Here is a 10,878-nt window from a genome sequence, read left to right as displayed (position 1 = left end):
AGCAAAACAGATATTCCTAGAATTTTTATTTTTAGAAAGAGAGAGCAGGAGAAGCAGAGAGGAATGGGAGGGGGAAAGAGAGGGGGGCGGGAAGAGAGGGGAAAGGGGAGAAAGAGATCAGGGGAAGGGAGAGAGAGAGAAGAGAGGAGAGAATCCCAAGCAGGCTCCATGCTCAGCACAGAGCCTGGCATGCAGGGCTCAATCCCACCACCCTGGGATCCTGACCTCAGCTGAAATCAAGAGCCTGATGTTGTACCAACTGAGCCACACAGGTGCTGCAGATATTCCTATCTTTTGATTCAAGTATTTCACTTCAAGGAACCTAAACTAAGAAAATAATTCATTCAGAAGCAAAAAGATAAAGAAGAAAAGATGTTCAATACAGTTATGTATAATATCAAAACTAATGTAAATAATCAGACAAAAATTTTAAATAAAGATGTATCAGTGAAATATAAAATTAACATGATCATTTTTAACATAACAGAAACGTGGCAAAATCTATTTATGTTAAATAGAAACACATTTCCAAATAATAAGTACTGCAATTGTTTCAATGTAAAAATATGTTTCCAAGAGTAAGGAAATGTGCAAAAATGACAGGCATCACTTTAGCCTAAGGTATCACGATGGTATCATTAGAGTTTTAACTCTAACTCCTCGATTTCATATCATCATCAGATTCTTTTTCATTAAATTCTTTTTATTATCAGCTTTGACAGCGAAATCTATCACAGAGGGATAAAATGTTATTTGCAGAATGAGCTTCTGTATATGTAAGGGTACTCTTTTCAAAAGGGGGAGGGGAGGAGATCTGCAAACTAACATCTTACATTACACAGCACTTTGGAAACCAAAGTTTTATTTTTCAAATTTGGTAAGAAAAAAATATTCTCTATTTTCAACTAAAACTGTCCACAGAGTCTAAATTACAGAGTTTAAAAAGAAAATAAAAGCACAAGTGCTCTGGCTATACAGAAAATGCTATCACCATCTTAATTCTAAATAACTATGTCCCACAAAAGCCCTCTCATTACAGCACCTCTAAGGATCCCCTTGTGTGAAAGTCACACATATACACACACACCGTCTCTGTCTCTCTAAGCTTACAGGCCATTCTCTAAAAGTATAAATGAGGAGGACTATGGAGAACGTAATCCTCTCTAGTCCCCTGAACATCAGCCATGTCACTGTACAGAATCTCTGGAAATAAGGCTTCCACCTAGTAAGACACAGAGAGAGAGGGCCTGTGGCCGACAGGGCAGCGCCGGTGGCTAGAAGAGGGCAAGTGCTATGCTAATGCCCCATCGGTGAGACAGTTGTTAAGCAGCTTTCATCACCAGCTAGAATTTATTTCGATTGCAAGGACGAGGTGGTTCTTCAACTATCTGAAGGAGGCGAAAACACACGGCAGCAGCTGGGCTCAGCAATAAATGCTACATTTACCTTGTTAATTTCAAACTGGCTCACTGGGACACTGCCATTTAGCACATTCTCTCCAATTTCTATTAACCTCTTCTGAATGTTTTCCACTATCGTGTCTCGGCTTTGATCAGAAAGAATCTGGCCAAGGACAAAGCTGCAAAAAAAGAGAAGGATTCATTTTTTTAATATTATACTTTATTAATAAAGGAGAGAAAAGGAAGATAAATGCCATTAGATTAACATGCGGACAAGAGCTGTACTAAAAGCTAACAAGAGGGTTAATGTCCAAAAGGCCGTTACTATTTGTTTTTTAACATGAACCCTACGAAAGGTTTACCAACCTTGGAATATCAGGTTTGCCCTTAAACATACAGACCCTTTTTAATTCAGCAGCTAATGCCTCACCCAAAATGTGGACGGAGAAACATATGTGTTCCAACCATAACTGCATTTATGCAGCTTCAAAATTCACAAGCAGTTATATTCTACTCATAAGCTAAAATTTTAAAAGACAAAAACTGGACTTTCCCCATGAAGCAGCAAGACATTATTTCTGATATCACCACACTGAGATGACCATTAGCTAGGTAAGAAGAAATAAATAGCTCTTTATGCAAAATTTTTAAAAACCAAAGATCTCAAATTTTTCTTTCTTTGGTTTCATTATATTGCCCAGTGTTCTCCAACCTTATGCTATCTCTGAAAAACTTCCTATTATTCTACCAGACCCCCCTCAAAAAAAAGGGGGAAAAAGAAAAAGGGAATAAGGAAGCCGATATTTTATCCATTTCTGAGAAAATGCAGAGCAAGGCTTTGACAGCTGCATTATAATTTGTCAGAAAAAGAACCCTGACAAAAACATTTGTATAGCTTTAATTACTAATACATTTCTAACTCAGAGAAATTTACTTCTATTATGATGCATCTTTTCTTAGAAAACACAAAGCTGAAGAGAACATTCTAATCGACAGTCTATACACAGTAGTTTCATCTTTGGGTACATTTGGGGGCAATGAAGCATTTCAAACTTCATTTCATAAAAGGCTAACAGTGACCTATACTCGATGATCAACTTTGCCTAATCAAGAGTGGTTTTGCAGAAGCAACAATTGCTCAATCTTGCTTGCCCAACGTGAAAGCAAGAGGGAGACTGGAAAACAAGTAAAAAGTGTGAATACTGAGCAATATTAAAACTAATTTACAGTTTTGCTTTGGGGCGCCTGGGTGGCTCAGTCAGTTGAGCGTCCGGCTTCAGCTCAAGTCATGATCTCACAGTTCCTGGGTTCGAGCCCCGAGTCAGGCTCTGTGCTAACAGCCAGCTCAGAGCCTGGAGCCTGTCTTCAGATTCTGTGTCTCCCTCTCTCTATGACCCCCCTGCTCACGCTCTCTCTCTCTCTAAAAAATAAAATGAAAACATTTAAAAAAAATTTTTTTAATAAAATTTTGCTTTAAAGTAAAAAATTCTTCTATTCAGAATTGGGAAGGTTCACAAAACAGGAATACCTAGAAATAAGGTACNACTAGTTTCCTAGTGAGCTCTAATTCCACTCAAAATTGCTTTGTTGACATTTAAAGGTCTCCATCAGTCTAGTCATGTGGCAAAAAAGACTGGATAAAAAAAATCACCCCTGCCTCAGTACCTCCTAGCTGAACCTAAGACAAAATGATTGCTGCCTGGAAGGCAAGCCCAAGTGTTCCTTCCAGCTTTAAAATTCTATAATCCTGGGGCGCCTGGGTGGCTCAGTCAGTTGAGCGTCCGGCTTCAGCTCAAGTCATGATCTCACAGTTCCTGGGTTCGAGCCCCGAGTCAGGCTCTGTGCTAACAGCNTACCTAGAAAGACGGTACTTTAAAATTCCTAAAGATTTAGGGTTTTTTTAATGGGTGCTTTATAAATTAATGCGACCCTTTAAAAAAACTCAGGCCTTGGGGAGCCTGGGTGGCTCAGTTGGTTCAACGTCTGATTCATGATTTCGGCTCAGGTCATAGTTTCATGGTTATGAAATCGAGCCCCGTGTCAGGCTTTGTGCTGGGCATGGAGCCTGCTTAAGAGTCTCTGTCCCCTTCTCCCTCTGCCCCTCCCCTGTTCAGGTATTCGCTCACTCGCTTGCTTGCTTCGGTGCGCACGCGCGCGCTCTCTCTCTCCTTCTCAAAAACAAAAACAGGCCTTAGTATCACAATTTCCAGTCTCAGATGTAAAACTAGGAGGTCAGCCATGACATTTATTATTTCTGAGGTACTTAGGGTATTTGAGAGCTAGCTCTTAAATTAACCTGAGATTAGTAGGAATCTTTTCTTTCTAGAGATTCCTAAGAATGTTTACATACAAATGATATGGGTGGGAACAAAGTGTCACTCCATGGTGCACTTTGAATCCCAGAATATTTAAGCCACAACATGGGGACACCTTAACAATTATGTTCCTAAAGAGGTTCTATGATGATTCAGGAATACAACACAAGGCACTTCCTAATGAGAATAGGAAAGCAAAACAAAACGGAGACAAGCCAACACCAATGAAACCAACTCTGCAGGGAGCTAAAATGTGATGGTTTACCCTCACCATCAGTTACAACTCCTAAGATGTATCTTATAGCAAGTACCTCTTACTGAGCGAATTTGGCTTCTTCTAAGTTTTCATTTACCTAGAAAATTCCACTCCCAATAAGTGAGAAGCATTAATATGTAAAAAAGAAGTTGGGTCCTTGCACTTGGCAGAATCACACATCTTGTCCGTGTCATTAATACCTCAAGTTCTTAAAGACAAACAACAGAAGCACACACAAAAACTGAACTCACTTTCCAGTTTCTTTAGCAAGATCACACCAATCCCTTCTGACTATATCTAATCCTTTCATCTCCTGTTTGGTGATGTAATTCCCATCCGATGTTGGCTCCACAACCAGAGCAGCGTATTTCTTCTTCTTCAGCAGTAGCAAAGACTTGAAAACACCATCGATGTCTATTTCAAGCAGTTTGTACAACTTATTCACTTCACTTTTTACCTGTGAAAATTTCAACCATTAATACTAGCTTCTCAAACATCCATTAGGGAGAAGACGATGCTACAAATTCCTAAGAGTTAATCTAAAGAGAACTTGAATGCACACAAGACTAAAATGTATTTACTCAGATGACGCAGAACATAGTATTATGTTGAGTATGATGCAAAATCATTCAAAGAGCACAGGGATTAAAAAAGGGGCACCTGGGTGGTTCAGTCGGTTAAGGATCCGACTCTTTGTTTCAGCTCAGGTCATGATCTCACAGTTCCTGAGTTCAAGCCCTATATCAGGTTCTGTGCTTGCAGCACAGAATTTCTTGCTGGAAGAAGAAATTCTTCTTTTCATACATGAAAATTATGAAGGAGTCTTTTCGAACCTAAAAACTAAATTCAGAGGTGCTTGGGTGGCTCAGTCGGTTCAGCATTCGACTTCAGCTGAGATCATGATCTTGCAGTCTGTGGGTTCAAGCCCCATGTCAGGCTCTGTGCTGAAGGCTCAGAGCCTGGAGCCTACTCGGATTCTTTGTCTTTTTCTCTCTTTCTCTCTCTGTCTCTCTTTTTCCCCTCTCCCACTCATGCTTCCTCTCTCTCTCTCCCAACTAAATAAACATTAAATATAATAAAAAATAAATTCTTTTGTACTTGCCTACAAATTACTAAATTAGAGAAATTTTAGACAGTTCAACAAGGAGATATGTGGCCAGAAATAAGCAACTTTTGACTATTAAAATAATGCCTAAGATCTCCCTGTACGTACATGTTAAACAAAAAATGACCTACTCTTTATTGATAGGATCAAGGCACAGCCAATCACTCAGGGAAAATACACAGCTTTTTGAAGTGCAACATGAGGACAGTAAGTCAGGCTTGCTCTCAGGTGAAGGCTAAAGGTCAAATTTCATACATATTAGTGGAGATAGGCAGGAAGTTCTTATTCTAAGATGATATCTTAGTTCTAGTTTACTGGGAAAATATCTTAACATAGCAAGTACTCAAGAATTGTAAACTATAAGAAGTGGGCAACAAATGGTTACTTTTAAAAGTCCACTTGCCTCTTCAGATATATTTTAAGCACTCCTGTAAAAATTACACTGTGTGCACATGTATGTATGCATGGAGGCAGGTGTTTCTNTCCTCATGCATGACAATGTGATAAGTATAAAACATGACCATATTTTAAACTTAAATTAAAAATTTTTTTCCGCTTTCTTCTTTTACCATAAAGTAGACACAGGGTCTATCAGAGGGTGTGAAGCAGTGTGACTCCCTGTCACAAGACCTGGGACAACAATAGCCAGAGTCAGAGATACCACTGTAGCCTGACATCACAGAGGTGTGACAACAACACTACAGCCACCGGCCTTAGAAATAAGATGAAAACATCTTGGACTCTTTTCAAAACAAAAATGGACTTATCATTTAAGGAAAAAATACTCTCCTTTGAATTTTACCCTTAATACAAACAACTGGATTAAAGTCTAAGAAAAATAAGAGAATGAGGAGCTGAGAAGCACTAAGTTTATTATTTTCAGAACTACATGTGTACATATACATATTCCATGTTAAAAGAGAATTCACAAAAGAAGGTAAAGGATAATTTCATCAAATTATCCTTACCTTGTTTCCCAATTTATACACTTCTTCCAGACTGGTGCTATTGGTGTTTATCATAATTGAATCTGTATCTCCGTAAATAACTTCAAGATTCATCTAATAAAAAGCAAAAATTTTAAAAATTAACAAAAACAGAGTGATCATCACACACAACAAAACTCAAAAGATTTTCCATACTACAGACATTACAGTTTCCACTAAGCTTATGTTTATTCTCATCCATAATGTCAAAGAAGTACAATCAAACATTAAGCTCCAATAAACCAGAAAGGAAAGCCACTATCACATTAAGAAAGTCTACCTAATTTTCTTAAAACAGACAGACAGTAGAGTGGCAGGGGAAATGTCTAGTTTCAAGAAACAAACTGTGGAACTGAGTAATATGGAGGAGGATAAGAGACTAGGAAGGGGGGAGTGTCTCTATTTAACCACTGTATCATGAGCTTAGTGGTCATGACAATTTATAAAACAGAAACATAATGGGTTTTTTAAACGCAGGGGCACAAATCCATATGAAAATCTTAGCAGTTTCAAACAGTATTTAGGAGAATATGAAGAGTGCCAAAAAAAAATCAATCATAACAAACAACACTACAGCACATACAGTATAAAGGCCTGGAAGTAAACTCTAATTAGCACTGTTACTAATTTGCTTGAAACACTCACATATAGACTTCAAGCAGTGGCTAGATCATATCAGTGTTAGTAAAAGAAAAAAGCTATAATCCATTAGAAGGGATTATAAACGTAAATTAGGCATCCTAAGAAGCCATTTCCAGCTTGTTTGGGTTAGAATTTTCCTTGAATACAGGAATGTCACCAGGAATGATAGTTAAGAGTCAGTGTATAATGAAAATGCTCAGCATTACCTTCTGTACCATCTCTTTTGTATGCATCAAAATCTAAATGAAATAAAAAGGCAAGATTAATACATAACATAGTTACAAAACTGTAAACATAAGTACACAGTGAGAGATGGTCATACATTTTAAAGCTCTTGATGGTTTTCTAACCACAACTCTCAAAATAACCACATTATCAACATAATCTAAAAGTAAAGGGGCCTCTATGGTGATTCGTAGCCAGAGATATGTAAGTGGATCTACTCTAAAAATCTACTTAAGGTCCATCTTTAATAAACACGCGTAATAAAAACATCCCTTTATGATATGTCAAAGGCAAACTATTCTCATTACTAATATTTAAATATAACTGTGTGGCTAAAAAAAAAAGCTCAACAGAGCATTTCAAATCTGGCAATTTTACCCATGGTGTTCAGAATCTTAAAAATTAATGGAAAAAAAGGGGGGGGGGTGCCTGGGTAGCTCAGTCGGTTAAGCATCCAGGCTCTTGATTTTGGCTCAGGTCATGATCTCATGGTTGTGAGATCGAGCCCCATGTTGGGCTCTGCATTGGGGGCATGGATTCTGCTTGGGATTCAATCTCTATCTGCCCCTCCCCTTATCATGCTCTCTCACTCTCAAAATAAATAAACTTAATAGAAAAAAAGTGAAAAAGAAATATACACACACAGGATTTAAATTTCTTCTCTCAATTATAAATTTCTTGAAGACAGAAAGTAGACCTTCACATATTCTCTGGAGCTAGCACAGTGCCCAGGCCAGAGGCAGGGCTCAATAAGTATTCAATGAATGAAGACAAACATCTACATAATATCTGTAGATAGGCCTGGCCCTAGGCCCATAGAGCTGCAAACTGGAAACATGTATTACAGAGCCCTATAAACTCTGAACTTAGAATTATCTTTTACATCTACCCCTGACTTTCCATTTCTACTGCTTCCGCCCCTTTATTACAGTCTCATTTTCATCAGGCATTCACTGTCCTTTGTTCTTAGGGAAGAAAGCCCTTCCTCTGTCCTGGGGGGTGGTGGATGGTGGTGAATATGGATTAAAATAATCAAGGTTTTTTTTTTTTTAATGTTTATTTTTTTTTGAGAGAGAGCAAGTTGGGGAGAAGCAGAGAGAGAGGAAGAGAGAGAATCCCAAGCAGTCTCCGCATTGTCAGCAGAGCCCGACACGAGGTTCGAACTCACAAAACCGGAGATTATGATCTAAGCCCCCAATCAAGAGTTGGATCCTTAACTGACAGAGTCACCTGGGCGCCCCTAATCAGTGATTTTAATTGTGGCTGTACGGTGGAATCACCTGGGGATCCATAAAAAAAAATTCCAACACTTGGCCCTGGCAATGTTCTGAATAAGCTCTTCAGATATTTATGTTGCAGGCTGGGCTCAGGACCACTGGCCTAAGATAATAATGATAATCCCATTCTGAAAACACTTTTTACTTGACAGTCTGTCTCCTCCCCAACTAGCCCACAAGCTCCTGGACCAGAGCTCATGTGGGTGCCTAATTCCAGGCTTCACATGTAACAGGCACTCAAAAAACTGTTCGCGAGTTGACTGATAGATCGTTCTCATAGTAATCCCAATTACTTTTCTGAAATTCACTTAACTCCTAAAAAACATTCACGCTCCTCCACTTCATCTTCATTTTTAAACATTCAAATTGCAGGGAAAAGCATTGTGGGAGAATATATGCCAATTCCTTTGGGAAGAGGGCAATAACAAGATCAACCAAGTTAACCACAGTAAGAACAGAACTGCTCATCACAAGTTCTCTTCACCAGCCGCCCCTCCCACCTCACTAAGCTCAGCCTTCCTCATCACAACGGACAACTCTATAAGGTAACTAGTACCTAAATAAGAGTATCTTAGATGCCACCTGTCAACCTTTCACTGCAACTCTCCATATGCAGCAAGCAATTTCCTCTACTCTTTCACACCATGAACGAAACCTACGATGTCATCCTTGAGTGTACCTCCAACGTGTACTGGCAACCTTCACCCTTTAGATCCATCAACCCCCTCTATTCTCTCCTGCCACCAACTCACAACCATTTCCAAGCACAATCTGAGGGCTACTACCAAAACGATTTTCTCTTTGGTAGCAGAAACCTCTTGTTGGATCTTCTGTACAAAAATGGTAGAAAACTAAGCAAAATATAAAGACTATACTGTAACTGCTTTGTTTTCACCCTAATACTTAGAGATTTCTTATCTACACATAAGAAGCTTCCTTATTCTTTTTTAACAACTATACAGTGTCAATCGATCATGATTTAACTAGTGCTTTAGTAATAAACACATAGGTTGTTTCTGATCTTTACTTTTATCACCACACTTCAACAAATAATCCTTATACACATGTAACCTGTCAGTAAAAGATAAACTCCTGTAAGACTTACTGGGTCAAAGGTTATATGGGTTCAAATTTTTTTTATAAATATATCCAAGTCGCTCTCCACAGAGGTTACATGAATTTCTGAGGAATGTTTTATCACCATCTTTCCAGTGGACCTCAACAGTAGCTGGTGACAATGCTCCATCTCAGGCTCAAGGTTCTTACCACAGCTCGTCAACTCTTCAGTCCATTCAACAGATGACCCACAACCAGGCTGACTCTGACTTTTCGTGCTTCTTCACTGAGCACTTCTGGATGGTGGGTACCACAGTGCCCTGTCCAGACTTACACTTGTCCAAGCGCTAATGAGCAGGATCGCCAGAAAGCCACTCTTGATTCAAGCGGCTCACTGGGAGGGCTCAGCTGTTAGGTAACCTGTGGGCTACCAAACTCTTGGTATCTAGCAGAGGTTCTGGTGCACAGTGGCTATTAATGAGTATTTGTAAAATGCTGACTGCCTAATCATAGGGAGTGGGCAGTATTATTAACTTCATTTTACAGTTGAGTAAAATCAGGCTCTGTGATCTTACCCAAAATAACAGAACCAGCCAAGAGCTTGATCTAGAAACTAGACCTTGTTTTTTTCTCTTTTCAGCATGTTTCATTGCCTTGTTAAAAAGCCCATACCACACAAATATTCTGGAAGCCAACAGTCAAAAACTTATACATCACAGGTATTTCCCCACCAAGGAAATTCACTTTTAAGGGAAGCCACAGGTATTAAGAAAAGTCTACTGGACATAAGGTACAGTGATTACAAGATGTCCGTTCATAAGTTCACTTCAAATTGACAAGCTTAATATTAAAACTCCCCATTCCGACAGAAAATCATTTTCTAAGTGCCAACAGCTAGGAAACCGGGCTATAAAGGCTTGCTAAATTCATTAATAAGGCAGTCTGCAGTTATCTGATTTCATAGCAACACCTGCATATTTATCTACTCATTACCAATTGGATGATGGAATTTTTTCAAGCACATTTCAAAAATCTGCCAACTTCAAGTGTAAAAAAATAAACTTTGTGGTTAATTTTTCCCTTAACAAAGTACAGCTGTTGAGAATAATTGTTCAAGATCTTACCCTGTAATGTCAACTGCAGCAGAACAAAGAGAATTTAATTAGCAAATCTATCCAGTAATTCAACACCTATTATATAAAATGCCTTCGTGATTTTATTCAGGATAATTTGCTAAGAGGGTTATTACTGACATTCAGATGGAATTTAAAATTCCTACGCAAGTCGAGTCATAATAGCAGTAATGATCTCCCCAATCAGGAGATTCGGTGTCACACAAGGCTCTCTTGCAATGCAGCAGCCGATTTCCTGACTTCTTAATTCCTGGGCTCAGCTCAGTGAGAGCCCTTCATGCCGATATTTCAGTCAGCAATACATCTTTAATGGGACTCTATTAAAATAACTAGAACAAAAATGACTTTTTTTTGGTTAAAAAGAATGACAGCACTGCCATCATATCAATCATTGCAGGCTTTGCAGAACAGTGCCGTTAGGGGAAAAGAGGAGGGGGAAACAGGAAAGGAGTGGGGCTGGGGGTGGGGAGAGCAAGAATAAAA

General features: G+C 38.9%; 1 protein-coding gene across 1 annotated transcript in view; it reads right to left on the bottom strand.

Moving 5' to 3' along the window:
- Positions 1 to 10,878, bottom strand: part of POLA1 (DNA polymerase alpha 1, catalytic subunit) — a 297,019-nt gene that overhangs the window by 176,024 nt on the left and 110,117 nt on the right. The window contains 4 exon segments of the mRNA XM_077775065.1: positions 1,447 to 1,579; positions 4,223 to 4,428; positions 6,045 to 6,137; positions 6,911 to 6,943. Of these exon segments, the coding sequence (XP_077631191.1) occupies positions 1,447 to 1,579; positions 4,223 to 4,428; positions 6,045 to 6,137; positions 6,911 to 6,943 (465 nt within the window).

The sequence above is a fragment of the Crocuta crocuta genome, unplaced genomic scaffold (genome assembly GCF_008692635.1).
Source record: "Crocuta crocuta isolate KB4526 unplaced genomic scaffold, BGI_CrCroc_1.0 scaffold1468, whole genome shotgun sequence".
NCBI lineage: Eukaryota > Metazoa > Chordata > Mammalia > Carnivora > Hyaenidae > Crocuta > Crocuta crocuta.
Note: the sequence above shows the minus strand (reverse complement) of the source record. Positions and strands in the feature narration are given on the sequence as shown.